The 19,165-nt window shown below is 38.9% G+C and overlaps 1 protein-coding gene across 2 annotated transcripts in view; it reads left to right on the plus strand.

The window, feature by feature from the left end:
• REPS2 (RALBP1 associated Eps domain containing 2) overlaps positions 1-19,165 on the plus strand; it is a 78,281-nt gene that overhangs the window by 33,090 nt on the left and 26,026 nt on the right. For both annotated transcript variants that reach the window (XR_014563102.1, XM_083734318.1), the window contains exons 8-14: positions 405-547; positions 1,788-1,879; positions 2,763-2,834; positions 3,768-3,837; positions 4,834-4,908; positions 6,641-6,683; positions 8,964-9,100. Coding sequence is in view for 1 of the 2 variants with exons in the window: in XM_083734318.1 (XP_083590444.1) it covers positions 405-547; positions 1,788-1,879; positions 2,763-2,834; positions 3,768-3,837; positions 4,834-4,908; positions 6,641-6,683; positions 8,964-9,100 (632 nt within the window). In the remaining variant the exon portion in view is untranslated. The remainder of the gene's footprint in view (positions 1-404; positions 548-1,787; positions 1,880-2,762; positions 2,835-3,767; positions 3,838-4,833; positions 4,909-6,640; positions 6,684-8,963; positions 9,101-19,165) is intronic.

Consider the following 19,165-nt stretch of genomic DNA (forward strand, 5'->3'; position numbering starts at 1 on the left):
TTATCTAAAAAGTACTGCTGGATAATTCATCAACACTTTACTAATGAGGCCTTACCCTGTTGTTGTTTTTAAAGAAATCTATCTAGCTGACATTGCATATGGCCCATTGCAACTTCAGTTTTATATGAATCCTATTAAATTTCTAAACTTGTAAGGAGGAGCATTGGCATATATATATATATAAAGAGAGAGAGAGAAAGAGAGAGACATTAAAATATTCAGAAAAGGACTGTATTAAAGAAAAATTACAATGGCTTAATGAAATAAATTTTAAAGAAAAACATCTTAAATGTCAAAATAAAACAAATCTATAGCTCAAAAGCAGCGTTCCCCACAATTATATATATTGTGCATGCAAACAAAGATTTTTATTTCAATAATGCACTCAGCTATCTTATTCACAGGGAGCTAAGTGATGTAGACTGTGATGGAGCACTGACATTACCAGAGTTTTGTGCCGCCTTTCACCTTGTTGTTGCTCGGAAAAATGGTTATCTGTTGCCGGACACCTTGCCAGAGACTCTGCTGCCTGACTGTTTTCAAGCAGGTGAAGCTTTAGTATTTTGGGGTTGTTTTTTTTAAAAAAAATAATAATCTGTGGATTAAAATGGCATTTTAACCAATGTCTATTTTGAGGTGCAATTCTGGGAAAAGATGGGCTCTAAATTGCATCTAAATGACAGAACTGAAGGAACCAGCTTAGCAGAATTAACACCAGCATAAAAGATGTGCTTGGCTTGACTAACACATTGATGATATGCATTGATGATTGTGCACTAAACCATGGTTTAGTGCTATGTGTATGAACATAGCACTCATCTCACTCCTCCTCTTACACTACAAGGAGGATATCTTAACCAGAATTAATTTCTTTCTTTTTTAAAATAAAATTTTATTAAAACTTTTTCATAATGTAATAAGAGAAAAGAAACTCTTCTAAACACAAACAAAACCAGAGACAGAGAAGATAAAATGCAGAGTCCTCTCTTGAAGGTAGCTCTTAACCCTTGTCTCACACAGAAAGTGGTGGACCCTCCCAGCTCTCACCCTGGGACGTCTTCCCTTCCCTGCCTCTCACTCCGAGTCCTTAACACAAACTATCCACCACCTTCACATGTGTGTAACCCTTGGACTCCAGTTATGGCCCAGAGCAGCAGATACTATTGAAAACTAATGGGGGGGGGAGAGAGAAGAAAGTTATTTTCAGTTTCCAATATTTCTGGCATTACATAGAAACCAGATTTCCCAGTCAATTTCAAAACTAATTGGTGAGTTATGAAATGGCACTGTTTAAACATCCAGAGTTTGTTCTAAGAACACAGTCCTTTATTTGCACATAACAACAAACCAGGAACCCTAGAATATGAAACTAACTTTAGTGGAGTTGTCCCCCCAGCAGCACATAGTGGGGTGAAGAAATCTGTGGCCCTCCAAAAGTTGTTGGACTCCAACTCCCATCAGCCCCAGCAAGCGTGACCAGTGGGTATTAGGAGTTGTTGCTCAGAAACATCCAGAGGGCCACAGGTCCCCCAGTGGCCCCAAATAAAAATCAATAGTTTTTCCTCCATAAAAATGGCATGTCCATAGCCCTGGGATAGAATAAAAGAGCATTTTAAAATAAAAGAGCATTTTAAAATTTAAAAAATAAAAGTACTTGTCAGATAATAGTACACAATATATTAAGGAAGAACATTAATACAGTGGTGCAGTTCACAGAAAATGTTCACATAACGCATAAAGGTTAATGCAAGGACTTATTTGTTTTTCTATCTTTTCCTTCGATTTAGCTCCTCTTCAGCCTAAAAGTGATCGTGTCTTGAATTCTTATTCAGAATCATTGGCAGCAAGTCAACAAACAAGGGACTTCAGTAGGACTGAAGTAAGAAAAACTCACCTGCTGGTGTGTGTTTTTAAAACGCACCTCTGTTTTGCTTGTCACTTCTTTTAAATTTAATTTAACTTTAATTTTAAATTTTTTAAACAAACGGTTGAGAGAGATAGAGAGAGAGACTTTGTATCCTGTATGAGACTGATTTAACGGTTGGATAATCAACACTCCATGCTTAGTTTACCTTTAGCAGGTTACTCTCTGTGTTCCTGGCTAGACCTTCTATGCATAATAGACTATAAGTGGTTATAGAGAAACGTGTAGTGTGGGCAACCTTTGATGCTCTGGATGTTGCTGAACCAAAACTACCATCAGCCAAAGCAAGCATATTTGATGACCAGAGATGAGGGCCAAAGGTTCCCCACATCTGGGATCAGCTGTAGAATGTGTTGAGTGATAGTACAGATAACAAGGAGAAACCCAGAAAGACAAGGTCAGTGCCAGACTTTGTACAGCCAGTAGTATGGAGCTGCCAATGAGCCCCCAATATTCGCACAGGCAATGCCCAACCTGGTTGAGTTTCAGTATGAGGGTGGAGCTTCAATTCTAGTATGAGGCCATGTTTCAATTCTTTATACCACCTATATATGGCCTGCCCACACATAATTTTATTCTTACTCTAGAAACAATTTCTCACTATGAGCTACAATAAATACGAGACTGGGAAACTTTGGTTGCCTGGCTTCAGCAATAGATTTGTTGTTAAAAGTTTCTTTCAAAACTGAACAAGAATTATTCAATTGTCACTGCTATATAACTGTTTGTGAAAGCTTCTAGTCTTAGAATTTATACTGATGTGCTTTTTCACACTACAGAGGATGATCTATGCTTCTCTCTCTCATTTATTTTATCCCTCAATTTTAAAAATAACCAGCTTGAAACTGTTCGTGAAGATCCAAGCAACTCAGAACCATTGATTCTCTTTGAGGCAACTTCCACTGACCCAGTTGGTGACCATTTCTTTATATTTATTGCATTAGTCGCTGTGTAGAATTACATTTATTTATTAATTAAATTTATAAACAGCCCTTCATCCAAAGATCCACAATTTACAGCATAAAAGTACAAAATAAAAACACAAAAGATATAGGACACCAAAAACAAACGAACAAACAAACAGAAAAAGTAACCTCCCTCAGTTTTGATTTTACTTATATACCCTTTTGTATCCTTGCTGGAAAAGTATTACTGCATGTGCATTTTAAAAAGATGACTGTGGAATTGTAGGAGAAAGAGAGCTTACTTCATTAGATAATTTCCTGGCAAATACAATGCTGGAACTATAACCTGTTAACAAATTGCATTTGGACAATTCTCATACAATAGGACCTGTTCACATGACCCTGAAAAATGATTGAAATATGAGATGAACCAACAGGCTGATTGTGATTACAAGGCAGTCATCATGTGATTGTTGGGTTACAAGCATAAGTTTCAGGTTTTCACTGTGGACAGAACTCTTGCTGCAATGTACTGTGTTAGATGTAGTAAAAGAAGAAAATAAGACTTTGACTGCAATATGGAACACAGTTTCTTGTAAATAAGTCACTCAACACAATGGAACTTACTACTGAATAACTATATGTAGAATTGCAGTTTATATCACAGTTGTGAAGCAATTCCTTTGCTGTTTCACTTCCTTTCAAATTCATCCCACCAGCTTGCTTTGTGACACATTGTTTAGCTTCAAAACTAGATTATATAATATAGGAAATTAAATTTGTCCTGATTGTACTCTTCTTCTAAGGTCTTCTCCTGAGGTCTCTCCAGACCTACAGGTTTCTGTCAGCCTGTAACCTCTGAAATGATTTGCAGGTTGCCCTTCTCTATTTCTTTTTCTTTTTTAAATTACAAGCTTACTTTTCCTCTCTTTTATAAGGAGACTTCACTTGAAGAGATGCCTGATAAAGTTGCCCTGACACAGGACACAGTTAATGATGACAAACAAGGTACAATAGCAAACTGCTGTCTTTTAATTAATTAAGTTTCAGCTGGAAATGGATAATTTATACAGTTCCTCTTGGTTAGGAAAACGAAACAAAACTTTATTATTATTATTATTTTAATGATATTTTATTAAGTTTCACAAAAATTAACAACAATAAAATTAACTCAAATCACAAAAACCAACAAACACACACATCAAAAATAGAAACAAAAGGACAGAATAGAAAAAAAAGGAAAACATAAAAAAGAAAATTCAGAATTAAAAAAAAACTGTTTCAAGTTGATAGCCTTCCAAATCTTATTTTCCTTACTTCCACCCACCTTCCTTTCGTGTATTCCACTTTAAAATTAGTTCAGCAATTATCATATTATTCAGGTTCATCCTTTATCCTTCCCTTTATACTCTTAAAACGAAACAAAACTGGGCATCTTTGGCAAGGCATGTGGCTCCTGTCAATGAGGGCTCCCCCCGCCCCCATCCTCTTACCTACTGAAAAAGCTCAGTGTTTGTATTTTGTAAACAAGATTGATGCTTCTGCATAACTGCCTCAGACAGTATTGATTTCTCACACAACCATCTGTGGAACAACATTATAGTAATGTTATAAGAACTAAGGCTAAGCTCTGGTAAAGTTATGCATGATATATGTACTATTCTTATCCATTTAGCTACTAAATGTTTTTCCTAAGCTTCTGCATACTTTATCCTGGGCTTCCCATGGTTTACATCTCAACTACAAACTCATAAGGGTAGTTTACTGTTGGGAAGTCTATGCAGGAAACAACAAACATTATTGAAGTAAATGTATCTTGAAGCTTATCTATATTATGTAACTTCAGCGTTGGTCTTAGATAGCCCTGATAACTCTCTGTGTGAGCTGAATTCTTCTTAGCGTGTGACAGGGACAAATAAGAGTTAGAGTGGTAACTGGAATAACCTTTGTTCCTATGTGGAATAATTAATAACAAGTAACTTTCTGGTTTTTGTTTTTACTAAGGTCTGAAAGTTAGTGCTTCTTCCCAGACAATACAGAAGGAAGTCAAAGCATCTCAGCACTTGGCTGTCAAAACAGGTATGGAAAAATTCCTATATAACACAGAAGCAGGTTTTTTTTAATGTGGAATCTCTAAGTTTACTTACATTGGTGCATTTATGCTTGCTTCAGCATAAAATATATTTATTATTGGGTTATTAGCTATCGGCAGTATAAAGAAAATGGCTTCAAGGGTTTCCAGTATATATAAAGTATTGACCAGAATCTTGTGCATACATAGCTGTCTGCCTGTTATAACTAATTGGCTCTACCTTGGAATATTTTTCCTCTTCACTGTGTGAAGTATTAGAGAAGCTTTTGTAAGACTTGTGTATTTGTTGGTCTAGTGAATGAAGGAAGAAAAATGAAAAGAAGCTTATTCCTTGTTACATTTAAACTTCAATCTTATGCATAATCATTAGAATTTAATAGCACTTGTTTTTTCTCACATTGTTAGAAAAAGATATACTTTATTTTGATCTCTCTATAAAACCTCTCTTATTACATTTTTAAAACTTTCAAAAAAGAAATAATCCAAAACACACCTAGCAAAATTGGGTCGCTGAGTACCTGCTGCGGAAGTTCTGTCTCCTACATAAGAGGATTGTCATTAATGAATTAATAACTATCCCATCTTCCTTATGCAAAAAGTCCTGAACTTACGCATGATCTAAAGTGATGAGCCACTTAGTAAAATCTCCTTTTCTTCCTGAACTTTATTGACTGTCACTTTCATTTAGTATAATACTGCCTGAACTATACTATAGTTCATATAAACATACCAAAAAATGTACCACTTGAAAGCAGATGTATATGTCTGAATGGTCCTGCATGTTAAAACCAAACCACTCTATATATAAAAAGTTAGTATCTCAGGAAGAAATAGTACGGTATATCTTAGGTATCTTCCTGTTCTGTAAGTTTTCTATGTTCTTTGTTTTTCGAACAATCAATAGATCATTGCTTGTCATGGCCAATTGAACCATCTTAGAGTTCTCCTCTCATGGCTGCAATTTTATGTAGTTATACAATGAAAACTTGTAACAGGTGCAGCAGTATAATTATGTATAGAATGTAGCTGCATAGGCCAATTTGTATATTATTGCTATAGCATGAGAGGTTCACATGTCATACTGCTAATGGCCCAGTGCAGATAAAAAAATCTTAGTTCAATAAATGATGGTTTTATTGGGCCAGGAACAAGCTGTCCATTCAGAGTGGCTGGGAAAACCCAGTCAGATGGGTGGCAAACAAACAAACAAACAAACAAACAAACAAACAAACAAACAAACAAACAGGTTTTCTGTCCAGTAAGTGGTATATACATTTTGCTAAATAAATAGTGTATAGTTTCTCATTATGTCTGAACCAGGGAACCTAAGGTTACTGACTTCCAAACAAGTCAGGTTAGCAAGCCAACTTTTTACCATGGCTTAGTAACTTGGCTTGTTTGGAAGTCAGTAACCAGAGGTTTCCAGTTTGGATTAACCAAAATCTTCCCTTCTTGTTTCTTAGCTCACATGCGGGAGCACAAAGCTTGTTTATATCTCATCTTAATACACTGAGAGGTGATTGTTCAAATGCAGTCTGTTTGTTCAGACCTCAGAATACAGTCAAGGATTTTTTTAAAATGTGAGATCCTTATATTCAAGTGCTCAGTAGTGCTGTTCATAGGCAGCACATGTTTACAGTGATTCATCTTGAAGCATCACTGATAATTAGGCGGTCTGACTTCCTGAAAATATTCCTAACAAGTGATCCTTTGTTACAGTTGCTCAGGAATCTAACACACTTAAAGCAAGACCAAGATCCAGGTAAGCAAAGGCAATGACAAAGAATAATTCATTTCTTTCTGTGTGCACCTGTTTTTGCCTGCTACCTTTTACAGGTTCGCAGTCTATGCATCCAGGTGTGAAAATAACTTGATTTCCCCTCCCCTCTTGCAAAGAAAAAACCCCATCATTATATAAAAAAAATGGAGGCTTGCTTGCTATGAATCATTAACCAGTTAGCAATTCTGGGCAGGGTAAAAGTAAGAACTACAAGTGATAGCTAGTGCATTTGTATGCTTAATCGCATAATATATATAAACTATTCGCATATGATGGGAGAGTGAACTAAAATTCAAGAGATGGATTTTTTAATCGTGCAGAACAAAATAATGGAAATTCTTGTTAGAAAACGTTCAGGAAATCCATCTGAATCCCTTGGCAGTGAAAAAGACAGCTACAGGTAGGGGAATTTCTCTAGATGAAGTGAAATGGTTTGAATTGAGCAAAGTAGATGTAAATATAATTGGTTGGGTAAAGGCTCACAATGATGCCTAAATCTAACTCAGATTTAAAGGTAAAGGGACCCCTGACCATTAGGTGCAGTTGTGACCGACTCTGGGGTTGCGGCTCTCATCTCGCTTTATTGGCCGAGGGAGCCGGCGTACAGCTTCCAGGTCATGTGGCCAAAACTCAGATTTAGGCATGCCTAAAACAGAAGTTTAAGCATGTGTAACTCTGCAGTGTTTAAGAACCCTCATGAAAATTCATAATGATCTTAGTGTTTTGTTTCCATTTTTAATGAAACGGTAACAAACATCAACTATATTCTAGTCAGCACTGAAAACAGTTATTGGCTTAGATCCAAAGACCTATGTGTAGAGTTCTGCACATCCCCAAGACTTCCCTGTGCCTCATTTGCAACCACTCAGTTGCTAGGAAAGTTGCCCAATGTGCATGTGGATGAGAGATCGTTGTTGTGCTCAGGTTCTGCTTGCAGTGGTTGGCCACTGTGAGGACCTTTTGCTGGAGTAGATAGAACTTTGGCCTAATCCAACAGGCTGTTACATTCTTAACTGTGATTTCTGTTATTTGCCTGAATGGATGATACTTGCGTGTAGGTAGAGGTAGTGTAGAAACCTTTGATACTTGCAGAGCTTCAGTGTAGCCTATCAGGCTTGTGCAGAGCTTATCAGAGGCCTGGGACAAGAGTCTTGTTGGAATAAAGTTATAATTTTATTGCCCTTTTAAAATGTGCTTTGGGGGTTATTTTGATTAATGTATTTTGTGTTTATATATTGTGATTTTATCTTGTGAACCGCCCTGAGACCTGTGTGTAGGGTGGTATACAAATTTAATAAATAATAAACTCAAACAAAACCCCCAGCCTGTCCCTAATTTTTTTGCTTCGGCCTCCGAGGCCCAGGGCAAGGGCACCCAGTTGCTCCCCCACCCCCTTGCATGGGCCTGTTGTACAAAGATAAGAGTCACAACAGTTGCTCCTCACTTTTTGCGTCTGGTCCAGCCTAGGAATAAGGCCCCAGAAGTTTGTTCATGAGGGAATGTGGCCCTTAGGTTAAAATCAAAAAGGTCTAGCTCTGCAGCATTCCATGCCTTGGTCTCGCAATGTAATATATACAACTAAGGAGTTTTCAAAAACTACCCATCTCTAAAAGCCACAGTATTTAGAATGTCAGTTATACGTAAGACTCCCTACTATAAAGAATTGCACACACTATATGTGTTGTGTACACCTGCCTGTACCATATTCAAAAGCCTTCAGTATGTAATCCTTGGAATGACCTGTTTCCGATGTTTTATGTACACATTTCCATCCATATATAGGTTTACCATATATCATCCTTAAATAAAGTGCATTTAAGTGTGATTTCTGCCGATAATAGCTAAAGGCGAGGAGCCAAGTCATCAGATAACTATGAGGCAGCTTATCCTAGTTCTACCCAAAGAACATCCTGGCACAGTACTATGACTTATGTGTGTTTGAAGGAGGTGTTACAATCCTCATTTGGTAGAGAAGTTTCACATGGTAGGTAATTACATCCTTTCCACTGACACCACAATAATGCCTAATACGAATCAGAATTCTGACTGTATGACACACACAGTTCACATTAAATATTATTGTGGAGTGGACTCAGTCTGGCTCCACCATGTGGCTGTAAAGCACCGTCCCTAAACATAAAGTCAGGGGGTATGTCATATTTAATGAATACATTCTTCCAGTGTTTGTTTTTTACAACTTTTGCAGTAGGCATAAAAACCCCAGTAGCTTTCCCCTTTTAATCTTGTCTTTTTTTACCCAAGATCTTATTCAAGCACATCTATAGAAGATGCGATGAAAAAGGGGGGAGAACCACCAACTCCTCCACCAAGGCCACAGAAATCACATTCCAGAGCATCCTCCTTAGATCTCAATAGGATGTTCCAGCAAAACACACAAGGTAAAGTTTCGCAACCCTTTATATATGGCCTCTGCTGGTTAATGGTTGTTAATACTGTGATAGGCTTTAAAGGCAATTGTAGTAGTTACATGCCAAACAATTTCCCAGTTATTTGCACAGGCACTTACAGCTGCTTCACGTATGCACCTTCATTTCTTGATGTTGCAATATCAGATGACAATTTGAATATTCAATGGGTCGGCACAGATAGAACTTCCTTTTCACTCACTGTCAGTGCGAGTTGAAAGTGCCACTCAGCTGAGTTGCTGGACTTACTCTTCTTCCGGGAGTCATGAGGAAATGTGTCCTGCCCAGTCGTGTCCCAGGGGATCTTCCAAACAACCAAGGCTGTTGTGGGCATAGACAGCAGCAACAGGCAGCCCAAAGTCCAATTCCAGGCAACCAGAGGTTCCAACAAGGGCTCAGGCGAGAGGCAAGTCGAGGGGCATTCCAAGGTGCAGGTAAGCCAAGGCCAAGATCAGATACAAGACCCAGGGCTAGCAGCAAGATGTTGTTCCAGCAGCAGATCTGCAGCCCCCTAGACGTTTCTACAGAGAATCCTTCTCATAAGGAAGAGTCCTAAGTCACAGCTTACAAGGAGTTTTCTTCTGCACTCAAGCATTCTACTTGACTGTGCGGGTCTTGGTCTGCCTCTTGAGGTGCCATCATTCCTGGGATTTCAGGGGTGGTTCTGTCTCTGCTTCAGAAGCTGAGCTTCCTTTCTGGGGGGTGGTATGCCTGCCAGTCTCACCCAAAGGCCCCCCTTTTTCTTCATTGACTGTTGTTGTGAGCCATTCCTGAGCTTCTGTGGGCTCTAAATCACCCTAAGACAGATTTTTCTCAGGTGAGGAGTCATCTGTCAGGGATGGATATATAAAAGTTTATAAAAGTTATAAACTGCTTGATTGTAAAAACCCTCAAAGCAGTTTACAAAAAATGGGAAATGAAGCCATTTACTTGCATTGGTGAACCAGTCTTTAGGCCTTCATGTTTACTGGTTGAACAGTGCATTCCTGTATATAACCTTGCTCTGAAATGTCCAATGCTTCCAGAGAACTTCTAGTAAACAGACAAGTTTGTCAAATTTCCTCCTCCTGGATTATATGCAGCATGCTAGCCAAATATTATGGTTTTACTGGTGTTTGATACACCCCAGGTTTTTGCATATATTTATCAGATAATTGATAGGCTGCAATACTATATATGACAGTTGTGCAATGCCAGATATGGCTTAAGAAAACGCAACTGCATGTTAGAACAGTTTAAAGCTCATGAGTAAGATGGACTCTTCCTTTGGTTCAAAACTAATAGGATAGTTTTATGTTAAAAATAAAGCAAATTCTGTAGCTTATGGACCAAGTTTAATATATTACTACTTAGCTATTTGCATATTCCTCTTGGAAAACAGCACATGGTAGCTGCTTGGGTTTTTTAAATTAAACATTTTTTCAAATGACTGTCAAACTTCAGGTGAAGCCAAAGCTGCCACTTTAGATGCCTGGCAAAACTGTCGTCATTTATGTCTTTAAGCTTGCTCTCACCTCAGCAGTGCCATCATTTTGCAAAGTTGGTGGTGACTTTGGCTAGGAAAAAAATCTGTGCCTCCATCGTATGGAGATTTTGTCCATTTGTAATCATCTGAGAAACCAATCATACAATTTTTGTTTCGGAGGGGTTCTTTTTCATTGTTTGCTTACTATCTGTCAGGGCTGCCTCTAGGTCCCAGCTCACAGAGGACCAACGCCAGGTTGATGTAATGTACAAAAGTCTTTATTGAAGTTTGGTTTCCATTCCAACGCCAGAGCGTGCAGCCCTACGTCTTAACCTTAGATCGGCGAAGTCCCGTCTGACTCATCACCCCTTCCGCACCAGTTTAAGATCCTAGCCCTACTCCACCTCTTCCGTTGTTATTTCCTCCTCTGGGTCCTCCTGCCCCCTGGGGTTTCCTCCTTTCTGGACTCTTCTGACGCTGACCCCCCTGAGTCTTGCCCCTCCTTCCGGCGGGCTTTAGGACCTGGCTCCCTATCCGGGCTACCTGCTGTGCCGCTCGCCTGTACATTTGAACTTGGCGCGCGCGCCCAGCCGGTAACCTTCCTCCTGACCGTTTCCCCGCTCTCCGATGGAGGCGTGGTCAATCCTGACTCATCTCCTCTCGCTGGTAGTGAGAACACTGGTCCCGATTCCTGGGACTCCTCCCCCCCACTGCGCTCTGGTGGGGAAGCTGGTCCTGATTTCCAACTGCTGCTCTGGGAGTCCCCTCTGGCCCCTTCCTTCTGGGGTTTCCCCCTTGGCACCCCCCTTGCCCTGGCCATCGGCGCTCCCTTCTGTGAATCTTCCGATTCGCTGGAGAGGCTTGTGGAATCCCTCTGACCGCTGTCACTGCCTCCACCCCCCTCGGATTCCTCCTCCTCGCTCTCCATCTCCGCCCACTCCTGTGCCTCTGCTCCTGAACCCCTGACACTATCCATTGATGGAGATTTATTTATTAGTTTATTAAATGTATGTCTCTTCTTATACATACGTACAAATATTGCCTAAGGGATAACTCAGCCAGTAGAGCGTGAGACTCTCAGGGTTGTGGGTTTGAGCCCCATGTTGAGTGAAAGATTCCTTCATTGCAGGGGGTTGGACTAAATGATCCAAAAGGTTTGATGTGTGTATTTATATGTTTGCATATATAGTTTTATAGATACACACACATCCAACTATCTTTGGTAATAATGGAGACCACAGCACTGTGATATGTTTTCATTATGATGCAGTGACCCAAAAAGCATCTCTCAACAATTCATCATGCTGCCTTCTGTGTCTCTGCTTTGCATACTGAACATTTCGGGTTCCAGGACTTCTTCCACCTGGCCAGCTTTGTACTGCTCCTTCTGCTACAGACTGTGCAAATGGCTGCTTAATTTCTTAACAGAAGAGCTGGTGTGTGCCAGCAATTTGCCTCATGCTGCATTTCCTATGCTGTGTTCCTTTTAATCATGCTGTGTTTAATAGTCTGATCAGTACATTAAATTAAGAAAGGTGGCAACTCAGACTAGTCTTTCAAGTTTTATATGGCTGGATAAAAACCAACAAAGCCCACCCACAGAACACTTAAGGTATTGCTTAAATTTAAGACACTGGTACAATCTTCTGCCGGCTATGCATGCTTAATATAATTTAAGTCTTCATCAAACTCTGATGAAGCCACATAAATTAAATGGGATATGTAAAATATAAGCAGAATCAGAGCATTTAGATCCTATACACATTGCCATGTAGTCTTCTGTCATATAGCTCTGCATTTAGGGTTGTATTATTCAGAAAACCCACAAATGCATGTGAAATAGGAACTGAGTAGGCATCTGGGGTTTTTCCTTAGCCTTCTATAATTACAGAGAAAAGTCACACAAAGCTTCCACCTGTAAATCATGAATTCCCATTCATGTTAAATGTACTATTCTATTCAAGTTGCTCTATGACAGCAGGCTGTGAATGAAAGGGCACTTCCCCCCCTGAAAAACTTGTACAAGTCCTGAATAAATGAGTAGAGCTGTACACTCCTGCTTCAGAATCTGGAGCTAGGTAATTAATTTTTAACACAGTCACAAGCTATGTATTTGGAGCTGGAAGCTTGAAGAAAATAGTTAAGCAGAACTTTAAACAGTAGTATACAGGAACTTACTTATAGACTGGCATTGATGAAAGAGAAGCAAAATATTTTGCCTTGCAAGGTTTTTTTCCAATCAGAAGGGGTAATTCAAAATTGAAAGGGTACCTCAGTGATAATCTTGGCATACTAGAATTTTAGCAAAGATTGTGTCCTTTCAAATTGACCCGATTTAAGCAAGTATTAAGGAGTTTGTAATTACACGTATCTGATTGTTATATTTCTTTAAATATTCGCAAAAGTATTCCCACGCTTCTTTTATATTAGACTCATCCTGATTTGTTATCTTTTCAGTCAACATTGCTAGCTCCGCGTATTCTATTAGCTTATTCTGCCAATCTATTTTTGTCCTTCCACTTTGGGGCATAAATTATTCTCACTGCTGTTATTGCATAAAGGAAAAGGCTAAGTACTTTCTTGGGTATTTCCCCCCTCTACTACACTCAGTAAGAACATCTCTGGTTTCTTGGGAAATGAGCCCCTTAGCATCTTCTTTAATTCTGAGTATATCATCTCCCAATACTCTTTGGCTTTCTCACAATGTCTCCCCATACATTTCTGAGCACAATTGAAAGTGTTGGTGCTGACCTTTAAAGCCCTAAATAGTCGCGGCCCCCATCATTCAGCCTGTACATTGAGGCCCAGCGCCGAGGGCCATCTGGTGGTTCCCTCACTGCGAGAAGCGAAGTTACAGGGAACCAGCCAGAGGGCCTTCTCAGTAGTGGCACTCGCCCTGTAGAACACCTTCCCATGAGATGTCGAGAAATAAACAACTATCTGATGTTTAGAAGACATCTGAAGGCAGCCCTGTTTAGGGAAGTTTTAAATGACTGATGTTTTAATGTATTTTTAATCTTTTGTTGGGTATAAATAAATTATTCTTATTCTTCTTATTATTATTATTATATTTGAATAATGGTAGCTCCAGCAGTTATGCTGGCATTTTCTTAGGGCATTCTAAGGTCACACAGTATCCCAGTCTCACAGTATCCTCTCCCCAGCTTGCAGTGGTAAGGGAAGCCTCTTATCAGTGCCCCCTGTACCTCCCTGCTGCCAGGGGAAGAAGCCAAGAGATGGAGATTCCTTGGGTCTCTGGCTCTCTCTTTCCTTCTCCAGCAAGCCAGTCTTTCTCCTCTCAGGGCTATTGAAGCCCATGATCTCCAAGAGCTCTTCATTAGGCCTTGGTGATAACAGTGGCTCCCTGTCATGGGCTGTGCTAACTGAGTTGCCCTGTAGAGTTGCATTGGGAACTTCTTAAAGGGGCAGTCATGTCCCTTTAAGGGAATCCCCTGGAGATCTTCACAGCCCCAAATGCAAAAAATAATAATTTTAAAAAACAGACTCAATTTCTGGGTTGTTGTTGAATATCTATTTTCCACAATCTTGATATGAAGGCCATGGGGTTTAGATTATATTGGCAGGATGTGCTGTGATGTTCTCTCTTCTCTCTGTGTGTAGTGCTGAACTGAATTGTTTCTAAGTGTGTGCATTTATGTAAGATCAAAGGAAGATCTTAACTTGTTTATAGAAATTATGAATTAGTACTTTCTAGCACCAGCTGCAGGTGTGTTGCGCCATTGCTCTTTCCATTTTTGACCCTTATCCTCCTCCTGTTCTTTATATAAAGCACTTTGGACTTAAGATGATTATATACTTCACTGTGGAATTTTTATTGCTAACTGCACTTAGACTACAGAGCCCTAAAGTTACATAAAAATGTAGCAAGCATTTCCAGAAATTTAGCATGCTTCAAGATGTCCACCTACTTCCAAGGCATTTCTCATAGAAACAGAAATGTCTGTTATGCTTATTACATCTTTTTTGTGGAACTTAAGCTGCTGGATTACATACCCGTCTTTGATATCCACATGGAAGTGGCCCCAGTGAGCATAAATAAGCAAGATTTCTAATACAGAAGTTTCTCCATAAAACAAAATATACAATCTGCATTGTTTGGGATGTATTTTCATTTGCATAAAAATTGAAAGCCATAGTCTCTGTTCTGAATATTTTTAGAGTTTGACTTTCAGATTTTATTCAGTTGAGAATGAGTTCAGTTCCTAAATGCATGCACACATGCCATTACTGTCTCTAACAAGCAGAACCCAACAGTGACAAATCCAGCATGCCACTATACTTGCCTGTCTACTACATATATATTATAATATATAGAAATACATTCACATGCATGTGCATATTTTCTTTCTTTCTCTCTGAGACACACACACACACATACATTGCTCTCCTGCTTCGGAAGAGATTTTTGCTGATGCTCTGTTCTAAGAACTCTGGATTGTGCCTGGGAATAGTGCTCACATAAGCATACTACTTTCAAACAGGTCAGAGATATTCTGAAACAGCAGGATTTTATGAATATTTCATGAATAGCTTAAGTTAGAATTTTAGGATTAAAAAAAAAGCAGGAAACTGGGTCAAACATGCCTGGTCTGAGCATTTTGCTTGCCTAGAATGCCGAATGCCCAGATACAGCAATTTTTTCCTAAGCTGAACAAGATGTAGCGCATATATATATATATATATATATATATATATATATATATATATCCTGTTGTGAGAGAAACAACTTAATGTTCTGAAATGAACTGCTTTCTGTACCTTTGGCAGTGCTGAAAAGATACTGCACATGAAACCCTTGCTTGGAAGAATCCCCAGTTTATTATTTCCTTTTAATACAATTTGCTATTTCTCCTTGGGGATTTACCTGACCCCACAGATGGCAGTGTTACGGGTCAGGACATGAACACACAATAAATATTTGCAATGGCTTTACAGCAAGTTTAATAAAAGGACAGCAAATGAAGACTTTTTGTAATCCTGTTGTGGTTAAAAATGAAGTTTTCAGTAGAAATTAATTTCAAGATATAAAGAAAAACTATGGATTATTGGCAACACATAGTTCGAAGTAACTAGTTTCTCATTTAGGTGCTGCTAAATGCATTTCAGAGCACCTTCACTGAAAGAATGCAGGACTGATTATGAAACCTGTTTTTAGATTGCAACATGATGGATTCATTTGTGATGTTGCTTCACTTTCAGTCTATATATGCACACTGGGAAGATCTGGGGAACTTCCTGACCTATATACCTATATGCATTTTATGAACACAGACTTAACACACACTCGTGGTTACTCCTATCAGTCCCAGCAACTGTGGGATAATGGCCAGGGATGATGGGAGTTGTAGTTCAGCAACATCTGGAGGACCAAATGTTCCCCTACACATGGGCTTTTTGAATTCCAGCGCAGGAATGTCTGTTTTGCAAGAAATAATCTTGTGTCGCCTAAAGATTTAACACATATCATTATTACTTACATTTCCATGGACTCAAGTCTACTCTGGAAACTCTGTGTAAGAGATACCTGATGTGTGATACATTTTGTTTTGCTGTAAGGATAACATGACATGACTGCAATATATACCCAGGTTGCATATGCTGTAGCCTCCAACTTTTCCAGGACTAGAACCCAGTTTTATTATTTTAATCAAATATTCTGCTACTCCACTCTTTATGCAACCTAGAAGAACTTGGGGATTGGCTAATTCAAGATTGGCAGGGTTTCTATGTTGCTGTTTAAAGAGTTACCTTTCACCTCCAGCTATGTGCACAATATACACTGGATTTTTTTTCTTAGCACACCTATTTCTTCCCAATCATCAGCCAAATACAGGTATAACCCACAACTATATGTATACCCAATGTATACCCAATACAATGTTGTTTCTGTGATAAAGTAAGAGGAGACCATAGTGATGCTGCTTCCCCTACTGAGCTCTTTTGACATTCTCCACAGCTCTGATCATTGTGCCGTGTTATGTGATCAGTGGCCGCACGTTTTTAATGGTTTTTAAGTGCTTTATGTATGTCCTTAAATTGTTCTTTATTTTTATTTTTGTTTTATCACTATTGTGTTTACCACCCCGGGCTCCTTTGGGAGAAAGGGTGGGATACAAATTTAATAAACAAATAATTTTCCCAGTTGACAATACAAGGGTGCTACAAAGAGAAGGCTGATCACGCCTGTTTTCCCATGGTGTCTGTAATGAATATCTGATGCACATATGACCCTTTCATACATTACATATGTGAAGAAGGTTCACATGATGATTAGGGTCACACACTTCTGTCCTGGCAACATGCACCTGGGCTAGGCCTGCGCAGATATCTGGCAGATATCCTCTGGAGAGAAGTCCCTGGGGGGGGGGGGGCTACTGTCCTGTACCCTGCATTATTATTTATTGTATTTATCCTCCACTTTCTGCAGAAAATATCTCAAAGCAACTAACAATTGTAAAATATACACAATACAAAATAAAAGGCAACATCAAAAGATAAAACAAGTATTAATAAAAGTACTAATCTGTGGAATCCTCAGCATGCATGAGGAGGAACACACACACACACACACACACACACACAACCTTTTGAAAGAAATAAACGTCACCACCGACATCAGGCTGGCAGTGAAATTTAAAAGGCTTTCCTTAGTGTCTGTCAGTTCCACCTGCATGCAGAGAAGGGTGGTGATGTGTAAGAAAATGGTTTTATCAGTGGGGAATTGTTATCAGGAGAATTATTGGAAAGACTTTCCTATAGAGGAAAGATTAAAATGTGAAAACAGTCATTCCCAAATATGTACAACCCTTGCAACTCTATGGGGGGGGGGGAGGAACTATTTAGTAGAGGTCTAAAGATGCACTTTAAGGGATACAAGAAACACAGAAGTGAAATCCAGGGGCAAATCTACTTTCTTGCATAGCCATCAATTTAATTTTAAAATCTTATACAAGAAACCCTGAATTAGGGCAGTCACATTTGATACTTTCATTGGGATAAGTAAGCAAGTTATTTACTATTAAGAAGCTATCCATCCAATTGCTAATTGCATGGTTATGTCGGTCTCTCAAGCTGGAAATGCTACAAAAATGCCTCTTTTCATATGAAAAGCAATCCAAACTTTGTAGCACACACACCTTCCAAATGTTGAAATCTAAACCCACAGACCTTTCCCTAAGAATCAGCGACTAAGATTATTTTAACTGGAGACGTCTGGGGTTGCCTCATAGTGCACTTGGAAAATTCTAAGTTGTACCTACTAGGTTGATGTTCTGCAGAAACAAGTTAAATGTTTTATGTACAGTGGTACCTCTAGTTACGAATTTAATTCGTTCTGGAGGTCTGTTCTTAACCTGAAACTGTTCTTAACTAGAGGCGTGCTTTCGCTAATGGGACCTCTTGCTGCTGCTGCGCTGCCAGCACACGATTTCCGTTTTCATCCTGGGGGCAAAGTTCTCAACTCAAGGTAACTCTTACAGGTTAGGGGAGTTTGTAACCTGAAGCATTTGTAACCTGAGGCATTTGTAACTGGAGGTACCACTGTACTTAAAACTGGCCGATGTGATACTCTTGAGCTTCAACAAATATTGAGTTCGCTTGGCAGTTCATCTGCACCTTCATGATACACCTTTAGGTGCCACGTGAAAATCTTCCTCTTCAACCAGGCCTTTTTGGTTGACTAACATCTTACATACTTTTAATTGTGTTTGGGGGGGGGGGTGTTATTGGCTTGTTTTGTTTTTATTATGCATTTTGTGTTTTTATCTTGTATTTTTATTCTGTGAACTGCCCTGAGATCTACAGACAAAGGGTGGTATATGAAATAAATGAATGAATAAATGATGCCATTCTGAAATCTCTTTCAGAACTGGGTAACCTTTTTGTGCTTGTTGTTTCAACATTTAAAATTCTAGCATTTGTTGTTGCAACATTTAAATTCTAGTGTTTGTTGTTGTAACATTTAAAATTCTAGCATTAAGGTAATGCCATGGGAATACTAAACAGAAAAATGATTCCTATATATACATTAATTGAAGCCTGTGTGCAGGCTTTTCATAGGTATCAAGCTGTGAGAAAAGGATGTTGGACTGGATGGGCATTTGGTCTGATCCAGCTGGTCTGTTCTTTTCCGTAACCTTAAGCAGAGAACACATTTCTCACCATAACCTTTAGTTTGAACATTCATATGATTTTTCACTCCAAAAACATGAGCGGCCTTAAACACACATGTGGAAAAGTGAGATATAAATATTTTAGATAAATTAAAATAAAAACTGGCTAAATGGGGAGGGGGAAATACCATTAACATAATACATGTTTTTTCTTACATTTGATGACTGCCGTTTAACTTTCTTTCATCCTACAGATGTGTTTGTGGGTTTTATGGTTGACGTTACCTGAATTCTAATAGCTCACCACCTTGGTGTTTGGGTTTCAGCATGTCACCAGACATTAGCAGACTTCAGTATTCTCATTTATTCCTTTTCTTTGTTTGTTACACATACCCTTGGCCAGCACTCACTATTTTCCTATAAATCTTAAAATGCATAAGT

Source organism: Podarcis gaigeae (assembly GCF_964106915.1).
Source record: "Podarcis gaigeae genome assembly, chromosome: 4".
Classification (NCBI taxonomy): Eukaryota; Metazoa; Chordata; class Lepidosauria; order Squamata; family Lacertidae; genus Podarcis; species Podarcis gaigeae.